General features: G+C 42.8%; 1 protein-coding gene across 3 annotated transcripts in view; it reads right to left on the reverse strand.

Annotated features, from left to right (window-relative positions):
- Positions 1-17,223: 17,223 nt before the first annotated feature.
- The window catches only part of NHEJ1 (non-homologous end joining factor 1), a 108,744-nt gene continuing 99,626 nt past the window's right edge, over positions 17,224-26,341 (reverse strand). The window contains exons 6-9 of one of the 3 annotated variants that reach the window (XR_014024660.1): positions 21,810-21,927; positions 19,830-19,960; positions 17,760-18,205; positions 17,224-17,257 (exon numbers count right to left, since the gene is read on the reverse strand). Coding sequence is in view for 2 of the 3 variants with exons in the window: in XM_081314161.1 (XP_081170287.1) it covers positions 18,125-18,205; positions 19,830-19,960; positions 21,810-21,927 (330 nt within the window). In the remaining variant the exon portion in view is untranslated. Of the gene's footprint in view, positions 17,258-17,386; positions 18,206-19,829; positions 19,961-21,809; positions 21,928-26,341 lie in introns of those variants that run through there. The other 2 variants (XM_081314161.1, XM_081314162.1) reach the window with 2 other exon arrangements.

The following is a 26,341-nucleotide window of genomic DNA, read 5'->3' on the forward strand; positions in this document are numbered from 1 at the left end:
GGGAGGCGGACGCGCGCCTCCTCCGCGGGAGTGCCGCCCTCGCCCCCCTCCCGCAGCCTCCCGGCTCCACGTGCTCCGGGCCGAAGGTGCCAAAGAGGTCATCGAGGCTGTCGTCCGAAGGAGCGCTGCCTCGTGCCAAAGGGACGGCGTTGGCGCAGCCGAAGCAGCTGTCGTTGGGGTCGGGCTGTCAACGCCGTCCCCGGGCGCCGAGCAGGGTGGGAGAGCGCGCCCTCCAGTCCCAGATCATAATCAATCGGAGGCTAATAATAAAAAAGGCGGGAGGAGGATTGATCCACGGCTCTAGGGGAGCCTCACTTCTCAGTCTGGATGTGTGTGTGTACACCCTCACTTTGTGTGTGTGTGTGTGTGTTGGGGTGTCCCTGGCTCGTTCGCGTGCCCGGCTCCCTGGGCTCTGGCAGGCAGGGAGGGGAAGCTCAGCTGGTTGAAGTTTAACCACCACCTCCTGGGGCCCTATTGTTCGGCCAGAGGCCCGATATTTCCACAGCGGCTCGTAGGATCTGATTAACCGGCTGAGACAACAATGCCGCCTGGGCCGGGCTTCCCCTCGCAGCTGCCAGCGGGCAAAGTCAACACAAGGCCCGGGAGCACAGCCCCGGAGGAGCCAGAGTACTTCGTGGGAGTCGAGCCTTTAGTCCCGGACCTCTTTCGGTGCCAGAGTTCAGCTCCGGAGCGCTGGCAAAGCTGCAGGAAGGAAGAGACGCCCTGCCACCACCACACTCCCCCCCCAAGAGCATGTGCAAAGTTATTTTCTGTGTCACAGAAGCCCCAGCTCGGGCGGAATGCGAGGCGGTTCCCTTTTCTAGAAATGGCCAGCCAGCCTCTACCAGATTAAATGCTGTACTTCCTTCCTCCCTCTTTATTAAATCCGGGTTTCTTATTGACCTGAAGGGAGGTACCTTTATTCCCAATCTGCGTCTCTGCTTCTTTGCCCTATCGCAGTCTCACTAGGGTCTCTCTGGAAGGCCTGTATCAACTTTCTCCAGCTTGGGATCTGCAGCCGTGTGCCATCAGAAGCATCCATGTGCATCCAGTGCAAACTGAAAAGCCTCAGGTAGGGGAAATGATGAGCTGTGTGGGAGAAAACTCCCCTTCCAGTGAGAAGAGCGGGACCACCTTTTCTGCAGGACATCAGCATCAGAGGCTGAAGCCCAAGTGTAGCAAATTGCCCAAACTCTCTGTGGTAGAAATGGAAGAGGAAGATGGCAGAAGAAACCACAGGAAATCTGAGCTTGCATGTAGATCCCGGAGGTGTGCATTCTCAAGGGTCATACTTCAGCCAGCAGGAAGTGTTAAGGCACTCCCATTGTCTGTGGCATTCGGTCACTTCTTGGCACCCTTGAAAAGAAGTCATGCCGAGAGATCCTGCAGCCAAAACTGGAAGGGGGAAGCGTTTTCCATCTGGAGAGCAGATTTTTTTTGCAGTGGAGACCAGATTAAGCCATCCCTGGGGCCCTTATCCTCAAGGCTGGTGCCCAGAAGGTGCCTAAAAGCCAGCCAATTGCAGATTGAAAAGATAGAGGAAAGGAAAACAGCCAGGAGATGTGTGGAACTGATGGGATGGAGAAAAGGCTTCCAGGATCTGCAAACAATCCCTCGGGATTTTTCCTTGCTAGCATCTGGTAGAGACAGCGATGGCACAACAGCCCACTTTCTTTTCCTTAGCTATCTAGGCACAAGGCCTGGATCCTCTTTTCAGTGCTGGCTCTTACCTGTAAGCGACTATATCTGGGGAGACGAGCCAGGATTCAAGTTCAGAAAGGTTGAACTGCAAGTCAACTGGGAAGCCAAGCCAGATGGTTGCCCTCAAGAAATCTGCCATTTTGACACCTCCTCAGCCAAAGCGCTTTGATCTTGCAGCGTGAGCTGGTGTACCCTATGTGGTGGCCTCTAACTGTACTCTGCTATCATTCCCATCGTTCCCAGCCAGACACACTTCTGTAGGGACACCCGATGTGGAGAGCCTGTTCCCAGCCCTATGAAAATACTTTCAGCTCTTCTAAGCGTCTTGCCCTGTCTTGTTTCATCCCCAATTCAGATTTCTTCAAGGGTATAAACACTCCTTGAAAATGCAGTTTCCCAAAGGTTGATTCATGATGTTGATTCAAAATTCAGGAAAATAGTAATCTTACACCCAGATTGTGGATCCTCAACCAGGCAGTGGTTACAGTGTGCCCCCAGATTTGAATCCCTACTCTGATCTTTATGGATTTTTTTCCCCTAGGATGGTAGTGGTGGTGTATTCATGCTGTTATTGCCGTTTGGCTCTTGGTGATTTTTAACGGCTGTGTGCACCAGGGTATGCGTTTAGTGACAGCGCCCATTGCTTCCTTTCAACATTCCAACTATATTCCCCAGGAGCCCTGCCTCAGTCCACTCTTGTGAGGGAACTCTGCAATTCCGTGAACGTTCAAGAGCCAAGGCTATAGATCAGGGGTCTTCAAACTTGGCTGTTTTATGACTCGTGGACTTCAACTCCCAGAATTCCTCAGCCAGGCATGCTGGCTGAGGAATTCTGGGAGTTGAAGTCCACAAGTTATAAAAGGGTCAAGTTTGAAGACCCCTGCTATAGATGGAGGGGCTCTGTCTGGTTCTGACGCGCATCAACGGCGGCGCTTAGCAACAAGACAAGATGCGGGCTAACGCCCTGGCCTGGCGCGCCTAATGGGCGTCCGCGGAGGCCTCTCCACAGAGAACATGCGGTCCAGGGGGCGCTATTTCCTTATTTTTCAATCCAGCAGTCGACGGACGGGCAGAAGACGGAAAGGTCGATTTTGGGAGAGGCTCAGTCAGCCTCGTGCTGTCAGCTCAGCGTCCACGCGGTCCCCTCTCGAGTCTGGCTGATAACGCTCGTGCGGGCATGCGTGCACGCTAAAGGCGATCGGTCCATCGGTAAGCATGCCGGGTTCCTCCAGTGTGTTTGCTTGGGCGTTTAATCCAGCAGGCGTTTTTACTCAAGGGCAGTAAAGAGCTTTTGCTTCTTGCCGCCCCAACCTCCGATCGCGGATAAGCTTAAGTAGGCGGGGGGGGGGGGGAAGGATAAACCAGGGGTCTTCAAACTTGTCCCTTTTATGACTTGTGGACTTCAACTCCCAGAATTCCTCAGCCAGGCACGCTGGCTAAGGAATTCTGGGAGTTGAAGTCCACAAGTCATAAAAGGGCCAAGTTTGAAGACCCCTGGGATAAACCATGCCCGCTATGAGCGTAATGACAGGTCAGGTCTCTCTCTCTGTGTAAAACCTTTGGAGATCCTGCAAGCTGACTGCGTTGGAAGCTGAATTTTCTAAATAAATATGAAACCAAACGATGCCCGAACTGACAGCTCGCGGACCCCGCCGACTCGGGAGTTTGCTGAACAAGAGTGACGCAATAAGATTGGCGGAGCGCCTGAGCTACTTTTCCTCGAATGCTGCCCTAGAGGCCCCGCCCCATGGCCCGGGGTGTTCACATTTTTGGGCGAACCCTTGTCGAAGGCGTTTTAGAGCGGCTTCCTCCAACAAGGTGCCCGCAGGAAATTTTGGACTACAAAATGATCCCGTGTAGACTTAGGAGATGGCAGTTGCAGTGAGGGGAACGCGATGTTTTTTTTTTTGGGGGGGGGGGGAACTGCCTTTATGCTTAAAAGAAGCGTGTTAGTTTTTAAGGGCGAGGAAAAAAAGGACTTCCGAGTCCAGTAAATGATTACTTGGAATTCGCATACATAGACCGTCACCTGAATGTGGGCACAAGACAGGGGCGACAGCAGGTGCAGAAGCTGCAAGGAACTGAGAAGCAGAGGAAGAATTGATGGGATGGGTTGAAGAGCATTTCAATGATACTGCCTGGCTTGGGAGGAAAATTGCTGAAGGATGATGGGTACCTTTACTCTTTTGAGGAGAGGGCTGCAGACAGCCAGAATTGTTGATTTCAAGTATCTGAAGGATTCAGATGTAAAGCAGTGGGTGGAGAATTATTTCAGAAGGCAGGAAAAAGAATCAGAAGGTTTAAACTACAAGGAAAGAGATGGAACAAATGTCCCTAGGTGGAATCTGTTTTTTTAAAAATTATTATTACTGAAGGTATATTTTAAAAAATGGGGAACTGGCTGGGGACACTGTAGTAACAGATTCCTGCCCTGGGCAGAGGGGTTGGGCTTAGATCAGAGTTTTCACACCTTTTCAAGCTGCAAAACCTGTTAATTCTTTTTTTTAAAAAAACCCACATCCTGGAATCCCTGATCAAGAGACAATGCTCTACCACTAGAAAACTGACAATAAAATAAAACCTATTCTCATCATTTATCCAAACACCAATGACTTTAATATATAACCTCAAATTGACAAAGATGGATGCTCCACATTGTCCCAGAAAATTCCTCTCCTTATTGTAAATATAAAAAGTTAACTTTAATTGTACATACAGCATTAATGTTTCCAACATACAAAAATTAAAACTTGAATTTCACAATTCACTGGACAGATGTTTTAAACAACAACAAAAATCAATTGGGAGGTGATTGTTTTTCTTTAAAATCATTGATAGGTGGCCTATCAATCCCTCCCCCCCATTCTTTTCCTCATAGTTTGAAAAATCCTGGACTAGATTATCTGTAAGGCCCCTTCCTACTTTTCCTTTTATAATTCTGTATGATAAAGCATCATCTATAATTTCACCATCAGAAGTAGTCCTTGACTTATGACCACAGTTGGGTCCAGAATCTCAGTCACTGAGCAAAGCAGTGGTTAAGTGAGTTGTCCACATGACTATTTCTTTAAACAACCATAATCCCTGCTCTCCCAGCTGCAGTTGTTAAAGCAACTGTGGGGGGTCATTAAGCAGATGAAGCGAAAGAATTGCTTGCCAAAGGAGGGCAGGCAGTTCCCTTCATGGGTGGAAGGAAGCTCTGCGGCAGAGCTTGGCACTGTCTCTGCAGCCCTTCGGAGAAATTCCCCTCCCCTCTGCCAGCAGCCCTTTCCTTCTCAAAGGGTTGTTTGCCAGCAGGAAATCTCAGCTTTGTAGCAAGTCCAGTAGCAGCTTGCACCCTTCTTTGCTGGCTTCCCCAATGATCTTCTGGGGAAGCCGGCAGAGAAAATTGCAAATGGTGCTTGGCAACTGATCATAAGTGCAAACAGGTTGCCAAGCACCAGATTGTGATCGCAGGATTCTCCCTCTCTCCCTACCCTTCTCCCCCCTCTCTCTGTGTGTGAGAAAGAGGGTGGGGGGAGAAGGATGTTTTAGGAAGGCCAGAAGTGCTTTATCATTTCTGAGACCACCATAACTTTGAATGGTTGTTAGAAGTTGAGAACTACCTGCATTTCTAAGAATGCAATACAGTTCCACGTAGGCCCCACAGACATTCTTAAATGTATGATAAGAAGAGAGGGCACCATCTAATATTTTTGAAATATCCCCAGAAAGAAAATGGTAAGAAAAACTTCCTGGAATTCACCAGGCTGCCTTCGGTTTATTAGAGTCTAGGGTTGTTATGACCAATTATAGTTATTTTATTAATAGAAAAGTCTGATTTGGGATTATGGGGACTGAAGTCTGTAGCAACTGGGGATCATCATAGCAATGAGAAGAGCCTTTGCCTCTCTTGGCTAACCATGATGGAAGAGGTAAACCTATCCAAATGTAAACAAAAAAGATAATAATGAAAAAAAGCAGGCCTGGGAAGTAGATACCAGTATTGACAAAGCTAGAGGGGTACAAGTAGTTTTCAATTTCTAAGTTACCTAAAAGCAGCCAGGAATCAGTCACCAGTCATTTTATCCTCAAATTAGCCTGAACGTATCCAGAGCTATTATGAAACACCAGTTTTTGGCTGACAACCTTTCATTAGCTTAAGTGAGCCTTTGCTATATTATCCTAATACTGTATTTTGCCAGGGCAGTGATACGCTGATTCCTCTTTGTTGTTCTGCATAGCTAACAAAAAAATTATCATCCCCAGTGGTCAGAGAATATTTTGAGGATGCTGATTGGCTGAGGAGTAGCCAATGGTATCCGTTTTACATTGCTCCTCATAAGATAACAGGCACCTTCTCAGGAAATCTAGGAATGCATCTCACAACTCATCAAGGTTGGCCTGGTCACATGAAAAAGAGCAAAATACAATAAAGTTTATGTACCATGACTCAGGGTTAGATTAAACAGGAAAAACTGGTTATTTTCTTAAACAGAAAGGATCGGCGTACGGCTATTTAAAACATAGGCCGGGAATGAGGTAAAGTCTTGCACTGTATGGTCAAAGGGGAATATTGGGATTGGCAGATCTTTGTGGCGTCGGTATAAAGTGCAAATTGGCCTGTGTGTCTATATTGGCAATTATTAGACGAGGATCTCTTGAAAGTGTGATAAAGTGGCGTACATAATTCCCATTTAATAATTTTCTACTGATGTTTTTTTCCCCTTGTTTTTTCCCCTTTTTTATTTTATCTTTTTTTTCCTGAATATTTTATATAGTAATTTACTATTTGTTTTAGTATTGTAAATCACTGTTTTAATCTACTGGTGTAGGCTGTCACAGCTGGTATCTATTGGACAGCGTTGAGCTGCAGGGTTTAGTGACCGTGGTCCAGACAACAGATTTCTGTTGAACCCTGAAACCAGATTCCTAATCAGTTCTGAAGTCCACTACTATTATTTTAATCATTGGCTTTTATTGCGAACCACTCTGGTTTTATTTTAAATAAGTGGCACATAAATATTTTAAATAAAGCATGAGATCAGTCACAGTACTTAATATCCAGGGTTCTTATGACTGATTATACTCATTGTATTAATAGAAAAGTCTGATTTGGGATTATAGGAACTGAAGTCTGTAGCAACCGGGGATCATCAGGGCAATGAGAAGATCCTTTGCCTCTCTTGGCTAGCCATGATGGAAGATGTAAACTTATCCCAATGCAAACAAAAAAGATTTTAAAAAAAGCAGGCCTGGGAACTAGATATTGACAAAGCTAGAGGGGTACAAGCAGGGGTGGGATTCAAATATGTGAACAACCGGTTCTCTGTGTGGTTGCCACTTCCAGAAGTCAATTCTGGGCCTGGGTAACCAAAAATTAGCTACCGGTTCTGCTGAATCCCACCACTGGGTGCAGGAGGCTTTCAGCTTTTAAGATGCCCCAAAACAGCCAGCCATATGACTGAAGAAGCCCTAAGGTTCAATTTATTTATATACGGGCAGTCCTCAACTTATGACCACAATTGGGAACATAATTTCCATTATTAAGCAAGACACTTGTTAAGTGAGCCCCGCCCAATTTTATGACTTTTTTTTGCTATGATTATTAAGTGAATTACTGCAGTTGTTAAGTGAGTCATGGTTGTTAAATGAATCCAACTTTCCCCCATTGACTTACTTTGATGGAAGCCTGCGAGGAAGGTTGTCCGTGATGATCACATGACCCCTGGATAGTGCAACTGTCATGTGTGCCAGTTGCTAAGCGCCCAAATTTTGATCATGTGATTGTGGGGAAGCTGCAACTGTTGCAAGTGTGAGAATTTGTGGCATGTCTTTTTTTTTTGCAGTGCCATTGTAACTTTGGCAAAACAAATGGTTGTAAGTCAAGGACTACCTGTCTCTTGCTTACTTTGGAAACATATTGCAAAGAAGGATAGATAAACTACCATAATGTTTCAGATTGGAAGCCATGCTGGAATGCCTTGTGGGATAATCTTGGGCAGCCTTGTAAAACTTATTTTGCTTTTAGTAGAATGATGAGACCCACAAATAGGATGCCCACAGATGCCTACTTTGCCAGAGTCTACCTACTGCACTGTGTAATTTTTTTTTTAAAAAGAAAGTGGTGGAAGCTATCATGATGCAAAATTAAAACGCCAGCCTCAACTTTCTTTTCAAGACTGCCTCCTGGGCCTCAGATGGCTTTCCTGAAGATAAAAGGGATAGCTGGTTGCAGCCCTGTGGTTTGCTTGGAAGCACGCCTACATCTCCAGGAAAAGGGCAAAAGAGAGCAGGGATAGGAGAGAGTATCCTGTTGGGGAAGGAGAGATGGTATTTTAGCTAAGTGGTCATGGCTCCACTACATGCAGGTAGTCCTCATTAAGCAACCACAATTTGGAACAGCAACTCTGTCATTAAGCAAAGCAGTTGCTAAGTGAAACCACGGCTGTGCTTATTATGGTCTTACCATAAAGCTTTCCTTTGCTTTACAGACCTGTGAAGTTCATAAATGCAAAGACCGGTTGCAAAGTTACTTTTTCATGACCATTGCAACTGCAGTCATGACTAAATGAGGCAGTTGCTAAATGAGGACTATCTGTATCCTCAAAATGCAAAATATACACATCAGCTCTAAATGGCTGGCGGCATTTTTCTGAACTATAGCTTGGTGTAAAATATTTCAAATGAACCAATTCCGAGGCCCAGGAGTGTGATTTTGAAAACAAAACTCTTGGATCTTCCTCACAAAAATCCACTTCTGATTATTTTAAACTGCCTTGCTTTTCAACATGTAATTTAAAGGGGGAAATGGGTGGAAGGAAGCACTGATTTTATTGCTGCTGCCTTTGAACAAATGGATCTAGATTCCCTATCTATTGTAAATTTATCAGTGATCTCTCAGGACTCATCTGCATATCGTTAAAGCAGAGAGATGCCAGCTGTTTTTGAATGCCATGACCTCATCGTATTTTCTCAGTCCCAGCCTATCGCTGAGGCAACTCGAAGTCATATGTAGCCATCCAATTTTAGAGTAATGTTTTTGTTCTTCTCCCAACAGAATTTTGGTTGGGGACATGATAGACAAAGCTTCCCTAACGATGTGGTTGATGATACAACCAGTGGCTGGAGTTTGTCCAGTTCATATTAGTCATTGTAGGCTGCTGTGGCATATTCCCTACCCTTCAGTCACTGGAGATGTTTTCCATGACTTTCCTTGAACTTGGACTTCAGGAGAAACTGGGAATCTGGCTTATTTAGAGGCATTTGTCACATATCACCTGACCCCGGCTTTAGAAAACATTAGTAAGGTGTTATGCAGACTCCTTATTTGCATGGGTTTAGCACTTTTGGAAAAAAAGCACTAAACCTATTTCTTTAACAAACAAGACTAGCACTCTGGGGAAAGTGCTAATCCTGTGTTGCACTGATGGTTTATTTAAACCAGGAAAAAGAGCTGAATTCAGATCTACCAGCTGTGTGTATCTGGTTTAGTGCCAAATAAGTGTGTTTAGTGCAAATTATTGATTTTCTGCTCATGTTGCCATTCTGTTTTTAATAGTTGGGAAAAACTGCTATTTTGCAGATGTCTAGGCTATTTCAGGATATTTTTTGCGAGATGGTCAAATTGGACAGCTTGGTCACTTACTCTCAGCACTACCACTCAACATGCACAAAAGTAGAAATAAGTAGAAGTTACCCATTCAGTTACATGGACACATTTCTGTCAATGCAAATAACTGCAGAAGTCCACCTGTGTATATCTTTGCTTCTGAGTGATTGTCAGGTCACAAGCATAGGTATACTCATCAGCACAGTGGAAATAAGCACTTTCATTGCTTCTCACAACCCTTTCTATGCACATGTGACATATACATACACATACACACACAGACAGACACACACACACATATATGACTTACCATTAATGTGTCCTATTGTTTTCCTCATATCTATTTGTATATTTGTATTAGTTTTTATATTTTGATATGGTCAAGTGACTAAAGTTTTTACTTTATTCTATACATACAAAGACAGGAGCTAACTTTCCCCTTCTCTGTGGCATAATACAGAATAACAGAAGAGTACGGTGCCTAAGGAAGAACCTTGGGGTACCCCACTGCATGCTTCCATCCATGTGGATGTAGATACACTTGGTTTGCGGCTGCCTCCCTCCCCAGCCTTAATATGTTTAGCTCTGCTGTTTTGTCTCCAGGAATTTTTTTCCATAAGAAAGCACACAAGTTCTGATTGTGATGGTTGCCGTCTCTGGAAGCTTCCCCTATCACTTGTAACCTGATTTCCTAGCAGGAAACATCTACTGCAAGGGTGAAAGTCAGGAGCAGCCTTTGAATAGGAATGCCAGCCCCTCTGATCCAAGCTTCTGTTTTTCCTTTGGCTAATGATGGGCCCTTAATAGCAAAAGCAGATGCTTGCTTGGGCCAAGTTACTATTTTGCGGACGGAGCCTACGCCCACTGCGCTGTTTGGCTGGTGGCTGGCAAGGACAGTCTTTGGGACACGCTCAGCCCTGTGACAAATGTTGTCTTAAAGCAGCCAGTGCCCAACCACTTGCTTTCAAGGATGCCTGACTAGTCCCACCATCACACTGGGTAGCTGTCCTGGCAGAAGCTCAGGAGAGACATATTCCAGCACATTCTGAGGGCTCTAAGAAAGGGACGAGTGCGTTAAAAAGGGTTGAACACAATTTAAGAAAGGCTTCATTTTTTGTAGCAAATTCAGTGGTCCATGGGATCTTTGAACAAGTAATCTTGGAGTGGATGTTGGAAAGCGTTTTAAAGGAATCCTCTCTGACTGGTTGAGCCCGGACTAGTGAAAGAATGTAGATCCATACAAGTAGAGGCCTGGCCTTTTCCAAGAACCTTCTGCTTGAACATTTGAGACAAAGAGGTGGATTTTTGTTCTTTGCCAGCTCAGGGCCTGGTCATGCCTAGCAATTGCTTGCCTTGAAATTAGAGCTTGGTTTGAACAACAATGCTGTCTTTCTCTTTACTGCTGGAACTGGATGCATAAGTGGAAGAGAGGAGGGTCAAGATACCTGGGTTTTGATTTTGCGAAAAGATGGAGGTAGGAAGAATTAAGATGCAAGGATGCCCTGATACATGAACCCTTGACAAATAAGGAAATGATGTCCACATTTTCATGGAAAAAATAAACCTGAAAAGGGGGCATATCTGAAAGAGATTCACAAGGATAAATTAATTGTTTACAACATTGCTTTAGAAAGAAAAATTCGACAGCAAAACCAAGAAAATTTTGCAAACACACATATTCTAATAAAATATCTAAATTCAAATGGTGTATGTAAATTTATTTTAAAAAGACAAATCAGTGTCCATATTTTTCACATAAATAGTGTGCATTAAGAGGTACCATTTGTATGCCAAAAGTTAAATAGCCAAAATAAAGGAGACGAGCCAGTTTTTTTAAAAATAAATCTAAAGGAAAAGCTTTCTGAAATAAAGAACTGCCCTTTATAATAAAGGACATAGGATCACAGTACTAAAAAACATTGTGCAAAAAAACTTATTTATTATGTTTTATTTATTTAAAAGATTTATATAGCTGCCTATCTTCTAACCAACTCTGTATAGTTGCCAATCAAAAGTTAAAACAACATATGTTTTATGTCCTTTATTTATATCCAAAGCCACTAACAATCTGAGCGTGGGCAGCAGAGAATGGATGTTATGTGATATTATTGTACGGCATGTTTTCAGCCATTCAGTAATCAAATGCTAGTTGATGAGTAAGCAATAATCAGTAATACATATAACCTGGGAATGGTATCAGTTTAAAATGGTATGAGCCATATCACATGGTCAGTACAATATCACATAGCTAAACTGACAAGATCGCTATAAAATAAGAATAAAATCAGTATATCTACATTATTTAAAAAAAGCAAACACAAAAGTCATCAAGGAAGAATCAAAATCGGTGCTAAAGAATAGAAGTTTATGTTTGACTGTAATATATTGTAATACTATGAATCAGCTGTCAGGGCTGAAATGTTTGCAATGGACTTTGAAATTAGGCTAAGGATTGCTTGTGGATGCTGGTTGTTCACTCCTGTTCTCTGCTTACTGGAAATGGTGCTACAGAAGTTCCCAGGTCCATCTGGAACAACTGGGGATTAAGTTAAAGAACGTTAGGAAAGCAAATGAGCTACAGTCTTTTCCCAGAATCAGTTCCCTGAGCTTAATCCCATTTTATGCATTCAAAGAGTCCTAAAATGTTCTCTGTGACCATTCAGAAACTTGCTGTGGATTTTCAGAACCATGCACTGAAAATGAGATTTTTTTTTAAAAAAGTATAAATTTCTGCTTTGGGGAGAAACAGGTTGGAGAATGTCTCTGCAGAGAATATTACTACCTTTATACAGAGCTTTTAAACGTACTAATACTACTACTAATTTTTCCAACCAGCATTCATATGCGTTTGGTTTTGCTTGATTACAGAAACTCACGCATTAGTAGATACTGTAAGAAGGTTGATCATTGGTCTGGAGTCTGGACAAACATGTTACCTCCTGACTGGAGGTCTCTCCTAGCGTTTGTGCAGTAAAGAGCAGCTTCAAATGTGTCACTTGAAATCATACATCTGAAACCAGCAAGTTGAAGAAAGGTGACTGAAAAGAAACAAATCCCTTCACTTCTTTACCTATGCTACTTAATAAAGGAAATAGTAAATTAAAAAAATAGTCCTGGCAATTTCTGGCAATCTAGAGTGAATACTTTCCTTTGGCCTAGAGAGCACCGTGCCAGTTCCCTTTAGCCTGTTTCCATCAGTCCAAATCTTGATCAAACTAATCTAATAAAATTACTTCAAGTAATTGAATATATTCAGATTCTTAGTAATCATACGTCCGAAGCAAAAACACCCATGTACTTCCCTGTGGCATATTTCAAGGCTGAACAGTAACCTTGTTATGGATTCCTTCCCCTGGCAAGGGTTATTCTTATCTGACGTCTTGTAAAGTTACCGGTATATACCTTAAGTGCAGCTCTTGCAGAGTTGATCTTGTTTACATGTTACAACCAGTAACATTTAGAAAGTTGCATTGTAAAAGGATTATGATATGATACTGACTGGAACAAATGCAAAAAGAATGGATAGTTAAGTTCAGCCAATAGTTAGTAAAACTCCATGATAACCTTAGAAATGAGCATTATATGTCATTTGTCATAAGGGAGTGGAGCTTATATTATCCCCTGCATTTTATTTTCTTCACGTGACATTTTGAACAGTACACCAACTGATTACTAGTACTGTATATTGTCCAAAGCGGATTTGATTCATGATTGTGTGAAGCCAGATAACTGTGTTAATAGACCAACTTATAATTAAGTTAATTAAAGGTATTCCTATCATGCAGGTGGTATAAATTAAACTCAAAGTGGGAAAGATAGTGAAAAATCTCATTGCTGGTCTCAAGGACAGTTAGGGGTTCTGAATATGAAATGTTAAGAGAAATGTGGTGTTCTTGTATATGGAATCAAAGCAAGCAACTATTATTCTGATAAAAAAGTGACATTGCAAGACTAATTTAAAGCAGCTTGAATGTTGAAATTTGCCTGCCTCCTTCTCCTTACACCATTCTATTTGGTTTCACTCTTAAGAAAGCTTTTTGAAATTTGTCATAATTGGGGCTAAAATGCATTATATGGCTACCAGACCGGACCCCCAAGGTTAATTGGTCATACTGGATATGCCTCCAAAAGCTGCATGGGAAAAAATGAGGCTAAAAATCAGAAACATCATTAAGATACTAAGCCAGACAAAAAAGATATTTATCTTGCCAAAGTATGCCATCCAAACTAAATGAGGAAGAAATCACTCAAGAAGGACTGGGTAGGTGCATATTCATACCCATCAGGGCAACAAGGGACAAAGTTACTGAGAGGTGCACAATACTAATCCAGCTGGCTATCTACTTGTCATTTCAGGACCTCATGAGTCACTTATTTGAATTTCTGAGTAAACTCAAATGGTTGGCTGCTATTGAACCATGGGCAAAAAGAGAAGCAAGGTATAATATCTATGAGTATCTCTGAAATGGATCCTGGCTTAGCAGAAGAGAACTGAGTGAACAACCATGTCTCCCTCAACTATTACTGTTATCTTACACATTCCAGGCACAGGCAGTATAAAAATGATGCAATTTTCATCCTTGAATTTTGGGATCAGATAGACACAGCCATGAAAGATGATTTCATTCCCTACGAAAACAGTTGGGATTGTGGTGGGATTATTATTGTCTTCACACATGGGGAAAAGAAGGCTAAGCATAATAATCTGCTCCTGTACCCCCAGAAAGTCTGTGTGTGTATGTGTGTCTGAGGATGGGTCTATTTGGCTCTTGACACCTACTGTATTGTAGAGAGGTCATTCAGAGTATCTAGGAGGAACTTGCCTTGAAGGAACAAAATACAGTGACTTGGATACGTTCACCCAACCCACATTCAACCACACTGCAAAGAGCAAAGGGCTGGTTACAGAGCCCATTCTCCATTCATTTCTCTCACCCATGCCGGTAGCCAGATGAACAACCAGCTGAACTTATTAAACTACAATCTGTGAATGCCTAACGAATAGGGAAATTTCCCTGCCTCAGTTTCATCCCACTCCACTAGACTTTCCTAATGTCTTGTTAACACTCAATAGTTGTGTGTTATTCCAGCTAAGCACTCAAACTCCACTAAGGTCAGATACATTAATTTCATGTGAATGCTTCTGTGGCCATTGGGAATGGCTCAGTGGGACAGCCTGTGCCCCTAAAAGACCAGCTGGCAGAACAGTATTTGAGAAATAGCTAATAGTTGAGCATCACTTGCTCTAGAAATCTTCCTTCCTTTCTTCTCTCTCCTTCCCTTCTTTCTCCTTCCCTTCTTTTCTTCCTTCCTTTTTCTTTCTCTTCTTTTTCTTTCTTTCTTTCTTTCTTTCTTTCTTTCTTTCTTTCTTTCTTTCTCTTTCTTTCTTTCTTTCTTTCTTTCTTTCTTTCTTTCTTTCTTTCTTTCTTTCTTTCTTTCTTTTTCTTTCTTTCTCTTGTGGGTGCAGTTTTCCAATTTGCAAGGAGTCTGTAACTCCCCTGGCCAGAGCAGCCAGTTTTTAATCTGTCTTTTGATCTTGGAAGCAGTTATGAGTGGTTAAAAAGTTACACTTCCTCCTCCAGTTATAATAAAATGCCTTTGCTTCCTCTCAGAATCTTTGGCCTCCAAAAGTAATGTGGTGCAGTGATTAAAGTCTTGGACTGGGATTGGGGAGACGTATGTTCTAAACCTTTCTAAGCCATGAAAACTCCCAGAATTGGGCCAATTACTTTTTCGACCTATATTTTCCCTGCTTATTACATCTCTGGAGTGCTGGCCAGCAGTTCTCTGCAGTGCGACTTGAATTCTCTTGGGTGAAAAAAAAGGCAAGGGATCATTTGCAAGGTCACTCTGAGGACTGTTCTTGGCACCTGTTGGGTAAAATTACTCAGATTCACCCTGACTTGGACTCATTGTGTAGGTCCTATGGAATTGAGATACAACCTTACACAGTTTATCTTGTAGGAGTTCAATGGTGTTAATCCTGAGAGAGTGGACAGGATCCCAGGGGTTGTTAATGTGTCCACCTGTGTTCTAGATCCGTGGCTTTCTTGGTTGAGAGAAGGCTAGTCCTATCAGCTCTGAAAGAGTAATAATTTGCCCTTCTTCTTAAGAAGCCATTGCTTGATCCAAGAGAACTGGACAAATTTTTAGGAAAGATTGACAAGAAGGTAGCCAGCTTGCAAGGCTAAAGTCTCCTGAGGAAGCAGCAACATCGCTGGTGGTGAGATTTTATTTTTTTTACCTTGTTTCACTTTTCCTTTTTGGGTTGTATGGGAGTTTTCAAAAATTGCAAAATAGATGTCCCAATTCTTCTGACCCCCTCAAGTCCATGATGTTGCCTCATCATGGTGATGATGGGTGTTCTTGGGAAGGATGAAGGAACACCAGCCATGTACGCCTAGCATGAAGGTCATTCCTGGGGCCCAGCCAAAGCAAGTAGGTACCTGCATTGGGCAACAGCAATATAGGAAGATGCTGGAGGCAAATGGTCACTTTAATGAAAACAGCAAAGGCACCATCCATATGGCATGAAAGAAAGCAGAGGCCACCATTCCTGTATTTTAAGGAAACCACGTGGACAGACAATATAAAGAAATATAAAGTAGTGCTAGATTTTTTTAAAAAATACATATATTTCACCTTTATTATCAACTCAACTAACACAGAGGTCCCCAATCCCCAGGCCACGGTTCACTACTGGGCCTTGAGCCTTGAACCATCCCCTAGCCCCCCAGGCCAGTCTACAAAGCCGAAAGGGAACTTTGGACTAACGTATCCAATAAACACACCTTTCTCCTCCTATTTTCTCCACAACAACAATCCTGTGAGGAGGGTTGGACTGAGAGAGAGTGACTGGTCCAAGGTCACCCAGCTGGCTTTCTTGGCTAAGATGGGACTTGAACTCACAGTCTCCTACTTTCTAGCTAGCCTATTGGGCCTGAACCAATAGACCAAACTAATCTCTCAGGTTAAATGGCATTCAGCATGCTACTGAGGAAGACCTGAAGTACATTCAGACTATTAATAACAGCAAGCAATATCTTGACCACTGTGTTGTTCTCTAGATTTTCTGGCACAATTTGATTAGAACCTTTTATGAGTCTTGTTCTTGTTGCCTGCCATATTTTTGTAGATATTCCATCAATTCCTATAGTACAGAGGTCCCCAACTTTTGGGGCACCAGGGACCAGTTACGTGGAGAGAGGTTTTTCAGCGGACCGGCGGGCGCGTGGTTTTGTGTGCTGCCTGCATCTCGCGCATGAGGCTTTGCTTGTTTGTGCGGACTGGTTGCTGGCATGCTTTGGCCTGGTATTGGTCCACGGACCGGGGGTTGGGGACCCCCTGCTATAGTAAGTTTGCATTACAGTGGGTTATGGTAGATTTTTCTTATGCATGAAATTCTGCATTATTTTAAGACCAGAGTGCACACATGTGTATTCAAGGACAAAATACAGATACTGTATAAACACAACAGTAAAATCAATACAATTAAAATCAATGCTATTTGTAATTAAAATCAATGATCAATTCCAAACTTGGTGAAAGAGATATCTTTTGCCATGTCCTAAACATTGAGAGAATGGGAGGTCACTCTGCCACTTGAGGTAATTATTCAAAGCCTTGAAGCAGCAGAGGAAAAATCCTTATCCTGCATACCAAGATAGCTAAGTTCTAGAAGGGAGTAGGGCATCTTTATATCCACCCCCTGCTTTTCTCAGTAACTGAGCAGGTTCATAGGAGAAGAGACAGTCACAGAAATTGCTGTTTAAAGATCAACTCCCACATTTAAATTGTACTCAATAGGGAATTGGCAGCCAGGCCAAGTCTCTCTGTTCTAGGAATCATATAATTTTTGAACCTTATGCCAGTCAGCAGCCTGGCTGCCACATACTCTGAAATTTTCTGAGCACCAATTGACACGTTTTTCACCAACTGCAATTTTACAGACTTTTAAAGAAGAGCCTGTTGTTCTGAACCAGCCCTCTTCCGGCCTTGTAGTAAGGCAAACCCCTATTCTAACAGAAGAGACTGGAGAGCGTCCAAGGCTGAAAAGCGTCTGCCAAGATTTATTAGTCAATTAACAAAACAAGAAACAAAAACACAGGAACTTGAATCCTCAAGCGGAAGGGTTGCTTTCAGCAACCAGCCCCTCCCCAAACACTCCTTTTATTTAGAGTTCAGGGCGTGGTCTCCCTGTGCCTCCTCCCGAGGAGTCCCACAGCCTTTCTTTGTTTGTTCCTGCTCGACTGCCTCCTGCATCGGGCGTCCTTGAACAGGGCCAGCTGTGGGTCATCATCCTCCGCACTATCGGGCTCACGCAGCTGAGAAGAGGTCCCCGGCTGAGGGCTCTGCAAAGCCTCCAAACCATCATCAGCCGGTTCGTCTCCCTCCTCCCCCTCTTCTGAGTCATCCGATACATCGGAGCCGGCTGTCGGACCCACAGGCTGGCCCTGAGTCACAACACCTGTGCATTACAAAGTGCATGTATGGAAATCACCACACTGAGTAATCAACTTATAGCCAAGCTCTTTATTCACACTTTAATAAAGCCAAGTACAGGAGGTGGTTCTGCTTCTTTCCTTCTACCTAATAATCCATAATTTCTAAGCTTCTAGGTCAGCAGGAATGAATAAGCAGGGGTAGAAAAGTCTGTAGCTCTGGTGCAGAGGGAGATGTTCTAACTATCATGCTTAACGTGGCAAAAGGAGAGGAGTGACACAACCGTTAGCTTCAGTCGGAAGTCCAGCTGTCTTCTAGAGGTTCCAGGAAGGCAAAGAGAAATTCAGAACTGCATCGGCATCCCTGCTTTTGTAAAATGGATCGTTTGCATCAGCTAAAGAGTCCTTTTGCCTTCTTCCTTTTGGTTTTACCAACAGGCATTTGTGCTTTCTGGGCTTGGGAAGATGAGACCTGGAAAGAAGAGGCACTGATCAGAATTAGTAAGTCAACCGGCCAATCCAAATAGTAAGAGTAAAACCAACCAAATTGTAGCCAACTAAGATCTCGTCATTTTATTTGACTTCCATAGTTGAGACACAGAATGTGCCATTTCTCTCTGGAATGTGAACAGCAGTCAACACCAAGCGGCGGTGACAGGTAAGAAAATAAAAATGGCATGCACACATTTCAGTCACAAAGATGCCCCCACAGGGTTAGAGAACCTAGAGAGGTTGCTGCTGACAGTCACTGAACTTCACGTACATACGTACCGTAAGCAATAGAAGAGTTTACTACTAATTCTTTTAAGAGGGCTCTTCAAGAGGATAAAGAAGCAGAGATGACCTCATCAGGGAAAGAGGATCTATGGTTCTCCAATGTTCAGTTACATCTCTGAACGCCTTTTACTACTGGTTATGGTGGCTGCGGCTGATTAGGGCTGGAGCAACATAAAAAGAGCCATGCATTTCCCATGCCAGGGCTAGATTGAGACAATGTGGCCAAGGCCATTGTTCCTTTGGTAACTATCTGAGCACCACATTTCTTACGGCCTTTCTAGACAGTGACTTTTTTCACACAGAAAATTAGACCCGTACAGAGATCTAATTTCAGATTCTGTTTGATACGGATATTTCAGTACTGCTGCTATGGCATACAGCCAACAGATGAATTTACTGATTAACACATGTGTAACTGTTACTGTGCTACAAGGACAGGTAGTCTTTCCCAGGAGAGTTTGTTATGGCTGTAATGTCGCTGGGACATTGTGAATTTCCTACCATTACAATCTGGAATCTGCTTGTCAAAGGACTTACTTCCCAATATAACACAGCCCTCACCTTTTAATCATAATATTTTTAATTGTATGTTTCTTGATGCTATAATTTTGTTTTTTTAACTGTACCTCATCCGGATTGACATCTTGTGAGATGGGCAGTCATAAAAATATAAATATAAAATAAACAAAGAATTCTCATATTATCCTATGCTTCTAATTCTAATGTGCATTCATAACAACAGCTTTCTGTAGCCACATTTTTTTCAAGACTACAACTCCCACGTGCCAGTGTAACATGCTGCTTTAGAGATTATGGGAAGCACAGATTAGAGAAGTTGCCTTACCCAATGACTGCCTCCATCCCACTATGCACCAGATAGAGTAGCAGCAATTAATACAAATTTTTGGGACAACTGGCAAAGTTCCTATTCTCCAGCCGGTTATATACAGTATCACGATCTGTTTCCTCAACTTGGTGGAGCAGTGGGCTAATGCCTCCTTAAGTAACACCAGCTGCCTGCAATTAGTGCAGGTTCGAGTCCCACCAGGCTCAAGGTTGACTCAGCCTTCCATCCTTCCGAGGTAGGTAAAATGAGGACCCAGATTGTTGGGGGCAATTAAGCTGACTTTGTAATAATGCTGCTTGGGGGGGGCAAAAGCCCTAATAAGCAGGCATATACATAGAATGAAGGCTACTGCTAAGCTTGTAAGCCGCCCTGAGTCTTCGGAGAAGGGCGGGATATAAATGGAATTTAAAAAAAAAACCTTCAACACTTTGAGGACCCTCTTCCCGTATCTATCTAGTGGCCATGAACCCACCACTGCTTCTTCCACATGTTGTGCAGATAGCAACTGGGTCTCTGTCTTTTCTTCCGCTGCTGGCAAATCTACCACCTCTTCTGTAGGGTCTTGGGAAGTAGCACGGTGGAGGGATCCAGTGTCTTCTGATTCTGTCAAAGGAGGAAGATAACAAATGGTGGTGCCATATAGACTAGTAGTGCACTGGTTAAAAGTATCAAGGTTATAGGGATTGTAGAAATAAGAATTGACCCTTATAGTTTCACAATTTGGAAGCAGACAACCTATGCCTTCCAGATATCTTGAAGTACACTGCCATATTCCCAGATCACTGACCCTGCTTCCTGGAGCAAAAAGGAATTAATTTATTTGAAATACCTATATACGGTTTTTCATTGATTCCAATCTAAAACATACATAGAAAATGGTATAAAATATGAAAATGATATTTTCAATTTAAAAAGTAAAAGAGAAGAAGGAAAGCAATCTACACCATAGGTACAACTTTGTTTTAGGAAAATCTAGATGAAGAAGAGACAGGTCTTTGGCTGTCTTCAGAGTGCTTCAGAAATTTCAAGGAAAGCCATCTTTCAGAGCGAAGACCACCTTGCGGTTACAAAATTGGCCCTATTCAGGAAAGCATATAACTGGTATACAACCAAACTATAGGCACTGTAGCCACAGAACCCACATGGGCCTCCAGTGACATTAAGCATCCTATATTACTATAGTAGCTATTGTTTCTGAGGGATTATAAACTTATTCTGAATAGGAAAAGCCCAATTCCCAAACTTGGGAACCGACTACCCACAAGACCTCTGTCTTGCTAAGATAACATTGTCATCCCCTCCACAACTGTATCTGGACACCGGTTTGGAACATGCCAATCCATTAACGTACTGGAAACACTGGCTCTATTACTCCAGTTGTCTGCCGTTGGCGGCTTCGTATACAGTAGCTGTTAAATAACAGGGACAGACATAGTGGCTTGTCGCAACACAAAATGCAGAGGAAGATTCATTTATTGCACTTCTGAGATCATCTCCTCCACAAGTATGAAACGCAGGGTCCTCACGCAGGCACTATTAGTGGTCAAGAGATCAATGCACCCTGTCTCTTTTGCAGGTCAACTGCGAAATGTAACTATGGTAGATTCTGTCCCAGAATTACAAGAACCAAGACTGGGAAGGGTTGAGATAATCAGTGTGCTGCAGAGACATCATCCTCTCAACAAGCATGAAAACAGAGGTACTGTACGTTGGGCTGGACTGCAGAAAGGGTTGATGCAGGGTTACCCATAATCTTTTAATTACCAGGCTGCTCCCTCAAGACGGGAAGGGCCAACCTGCCATGGCCAACGAGCTGCAGCCAACTTGCCACAGGACTCGCTGATGGACAATTCAACAATTCAGTTATTTAAAATAATTAAAATGATTTTTTTTCTCATTCACATTTCATTTTGTCTCCCCTTTTGCATCCTTTCTTTAACGATCCTATTCTACCATGTCTTTCCTATTAGTGTAACTCTTGTGCCATGGTGAGTTGTTCCCTGGCGAGTTGGCGGTGGTGAGTTGGCCGTGATGTGTTGTCCAACCTAGACCCCTCTCAAGACCGGAGGGTATGTTTCACTCTGTTCATTGACTGAGTGGCAGAGACAGGCTCACAGCTGCCATGGAAGCTATACAATTTTAGGTGAGCCTTAATCGTTTGGAATAAGTTACACACTAACAATTACGGATTAACAGGTTGCCCACTCCAATGCTCTCTATATAATGTCAAAATCAGATGCTGAAGAACAAAATGGTAAGGGAAATACAGGAAGGAGAAAACTAGGAGCATCAAAGGTTGTTTGGTTCTCCTGAACGATGACTTCCGGTTAGCCAGACGACAGCACAAAATCAACTGAATTAATTTATTTCTGGTCATTTGAGATAAGTCGGCTTGTCTTCCAAAGGATGATGGCAGAGTAAACACACCCTTTCCCACACTTGATCCACTCACCTGCCCAGTGCCGTTTGTGAGCAGCTCTGGCTTGTTGCTGGGTCACTGTCACATAGAGCGATTTTAGGTTAGATGTGAACAAGCGTCCATCTCCCAAGCAGCAGGCTTGGGGCAAAGTCTGAAAAACAAAAGAGGAGATAGCGTGCAGGGTGGAGACTACAAACGGGATTATAAGAACAAAGGAAATAAGCGCACTACATTTCACCTACAAAAATGTACTTGCTGAAATGTTGCTGGCTTCGCTATAGTACTCCAATGTCTATAATGAGGGCAATTCCGGAGGGATTTTGCAATGTTTTACCTAAGCATCAAGATCAGCTACAGGCCCTAATTCCATGGAACGTCTGCACTCTGCACGCAATGGGTGCCCTGTTATTTTCACTTACAAGGAACTTTGGTACCCAGAGAAGGGAATTAGCCTTTGGGGAGGGGAGGTGCTGCAATCTTCGAAGAGGACCAGAGAATAAACGTGGAGCAGTACAATATAAAATTGCTTCTTTTGTTTACAGGCAGTCCTCGACTTACGACCACAACGGAGCCCAAGATTTCTGTTGCTAAGCGAGATGGTTGTTAAGTGAGTTTTGTTCCATCTTATGACTTTTCCTGCCATGTTTGTTAAGTGAATTGTTGCAGATGTTAAGTGCATAACCTGGCTGTTAAGAGAATCTGGCTTTCGTATCGATTTCACTTGTCAGAAGGTCGCAAAAGGAGATCACCTGACCCCCCGGGACACCACAACCATCACAAATAAAGAGTCAGTTGCTAAGGGTCTGAATTTTAATCACTTGACCGTGACCACTTGGCTCCTGCACAATGACCATGGGGCGGCTGCTGCAAGGGTTGCAGTGATAAGTTGCCTTTTTCTGTGCTGTTGCAACTTTGAATGGTCACTAAACAAACTGTTGTAAGCCAAGGACTACCTATATTCTAATAATCAGTGTCCTGGCTCTTCCTGTCAAACAGCTGTGGGAGCCCTGCCCTCCGTTTTTAGGCAAACGCATTGTACTCCAAAGAGCTTTCCACATCTAATATAGAAATGGTACAAAAGTTTAGCTTCAGAAATGCCTAGCTCCTCCATTTTCGTGAGGAGGACTGTTGCATTGGAAGCTCCCAAGTGCTGCACACACACACACACACACACACACACACACACACACACACACACACACAAGCACACACCCCTATCCACCAATAAATGTTAAAAACTATTTTTACCCCAGCAGGACAGAAGGGTGAGAACAGTTACTTGGTTGCATCCAGGCCACAGGGACCACCAAGGCCCAAGTTTCACTCCGCACGCACACACACACACCCCACTCCATCCTGGACAGAGAGAACCCAGAATCCTGCTGGCTGCCTACGTTTCAAAGGTTTCCAAAGTTAATGTCTCCCATGTGCTGCAGCTGCTCCACACCCAAACAGGCAGGAGAACAAAGTGTAACAGATAACAGGCCAGTTCCTCTGCAAGCACTGAGGCGCTCAAGGCCAGAGTCCAAAGCTTGGCCAGTCACTCACTCCTCCCTCTGCAGCCTGCAGAAGTGGCACAAGGCTCCTGGCCAATGCCATAGGGGACAGCCTAGCAGGGTGCAGTGGGAGGTGAGAGTGAATCATATACTGGCGTGAGGATGACTCCCACCTTCTTTTCAGAGCCTTAAGGGGGGCCAACTGGGCCTCAACTGTCTCTCCGGACTGAATGTCTGAAAGTACTTGTAGCATTCCTGCTCTCCTTCCCTGGTCCTTTTCAGGATCTTTTAAACTAGACATGCCAGGGATTTGAACCTGGGACTTTCTGCAATGCCAAGCATCAGCTCTAATTTTCAGATACAAGGCCATTCCCTCCTTGGGTAAAAGAGGCTTTTCCTTTGAGTACAAATGTTTGTTTCTCACCTCCCCTTACAGAGATAATTCTAAACAAGATGCCCCGGGTTTTCCAGAAAGGAAGAACGTGAAGTTAAGATTATTTATACGCATATCAACATGTATATATACACATGTTTGCACACCATATCCCTCTGGTGTCTGTCCACCCCTCACAAAGTTACAAAATAAAAAGAAATGGGAAAAGGAAGGCTAGGTATGCTTTGTTGAATTCCTAAACATATACATACGTACATACATACACACACACACACACACATGTATGTATATATATATATATAATGGGCATCGGTTAAAATTTGCACATTCAGATAATAAAAACAAACCCTAAAAGCTTTTTATCATATTGTGAAATACACTAGCTTACTTTCCTAGGGCAAAGAGTATCACAGACCACTGAAAAAGTTTTTCTCTCTCCCTTTGTTTCCATCAACTGTGCTCTGCCGTGGTTAGAACCAAGGAATCGATGAAAGAGAATATTTTTGATGGAGGCAAGATTGAGAAGTCTGGACAGGTTTGTAAAGGGGAGCAGATTTTAGGGAACGGTGTGATCACAAGCCATCTCCAGCTTAATAGCTTGTCATTAAGAGTGCAAATTATGCCTAGAAACATACTTGATAGCTGGTGGAATTGCTTTAAAAAGAGAGTAATTCCCTCCAAAATAGAGGCACCTATCAGTAATGTGACTTCAGCGGTCTGAACTACCAGGATGTCATCGGGGGAAAAAATACAGTGCATCCTGAATCTTTACCGTGTACAGCAATATTGACAGTGCAGACAAGTAATGTTTTTGTATTGCTTACTGTCCATTATATGTCTTGTGATAACTTGCCATTTGCGTAGGATTTAATTCTTTTTTAAAAAAAAAATTAAAGAAAGTTTTAGCACAAGAGCAAAAAACAATACAAATTCAAGTAAAGAAGGAAAAAAGAAAAATAAATGAATAAAAAAAGCTAAAGTGCAAAAAGAAAAACAGAAAAGAAAAAAGATAATGGAAAACTTGCCTTTGTCGCTGGTTTCTGATCTTTACAGCAGTTATAACTACAATTGTTGATCTGTCTATCTCTTTCTGTAAAGCTACTTAGGGATTCTCTTCTTTTCTTATTATATCGTTTCTGATCATCAAAACCATAAATCATGAGTCTGTTTTTTCTGTTTTATGCGAAAAGTCCATAAGGGGTTTCCACTCAGCAATAAACATAGAGATTGTCTTTTCTCTAAACAAACAGGTCAATTTGGCCATCTCAGCAAGTTCTGTCATCTTCACCGATCATTCCTTCTTTACAGGTGTTGCCAAATCTTTCTATCTTTGTGGATACAATAATCTTGCTGTGGTTATCGTATATAAAAACAAAGTTCCATGACTTTTCTTCCAACTGTTTATCAGTCTAGAGGAAAAGTTCTGGTTTCAGTTGTATATTAATGTTTAAAATCCTCTCACTCAGTGCATGCATTTGAACCCCAAATCATCTAGCTTTTTTACAAGCTTGATAAAATGACGCTTTTGATAGTTCACATTTCCAAAATAATTCTCAAGTACTTCTTCTTTACATTCTAGATAATTTTTATGGTATCATATAGCAGGACGGTACATCGTTTTTAAAAGTTCTCTTTTATACTTTAACGTGATACATATTTCAAACCTTTCCATCACTTGTTTTCCCATTGTTCTATCTGTATATGATAACCAAAATGTTTAGCCCACTTTATCACACCTTCTTCCACTTGTTCTTTTTCTGTTTCAAATTTCAATAAAAGTTTGTACATTTTAGTAGTCACGTGTTTATCATTTGTACACAGTTCCATTTCAAAGTCAGTCTTACTGCATTTAATACCATACTTTCTTTTCTCTACTTACAAGAGCCTTGGTGGAGCAGTGGGCTAATGCCTCCTTAAGTAACACCAGCTGCCTGCAATTGGTGCAGGTTCGCGTCCCACCAGGCTCAAGGTGGACTCAGCCTTCCATCCTTCCGAGGTAGGTAAAATGAGGACCCAGATTGTTGGGGGCAATTAAGCTGACTTTGTAATAATGCCGCTTGGGGTGTGTGTGAAAGCCCTAATAAGCAGGCATATACATAGAATGAAGGCTACTGCTAAGCTTGTAAGCCGCCCTGAGTCTTCGGAGAAGGGCGGGATATAAATGGAATTAAATTAAAATAAAATAAAATAAAATAAATACTTGGAATCTTTCCGATAACTGTAAATAGGAAAACCACTGACATTTATATCCCTCTGCCATCAGTTGTTCTCTTTATGGTATTTTGTATTTCCCTTGACAGAATTCTAATATCTCACGGAATGTTGCACCTTTTGTGTTTGCCTATTAATGTTCGTCTATACAGGGGCACGGTGGCTTAGTGGTTAAAGAGGCTGAGCTTGTCAGCTGAAAAGCTGACAGTTTGAGTTCAAGATCCAAGTACCGTATTACGGGGTGAGCTCCCTTTACTTGCCCCAGTTCCTGCCCAACCAGCAGTTCGAAAGCAGGCAAATGCAAGTAGATAAATAGGTACCACTTTGGTGGAAAGGTAACAGCATTCCATACGCTTCGGAATATAGTTATGCTGTCCACATTACCACCCAAAGTGTCTTTGGGCAACGCTGGCTCCCTCGGCTAAGAAATTGGAGTTCAGCACCACACTCTAGAGTCGGACATG

This window comes from Vipera berus, assembly GCF_964194415.1.
Source record: "Vipera berus genome assembly, chromosome: 1".
Classification (NCBI taxonomy): domain Eukaryota; kingdom Metazoa; phylum Chordata; class Lepidosauria; order Squamata; family Viperidae; genus Vipera; species Vipera berus.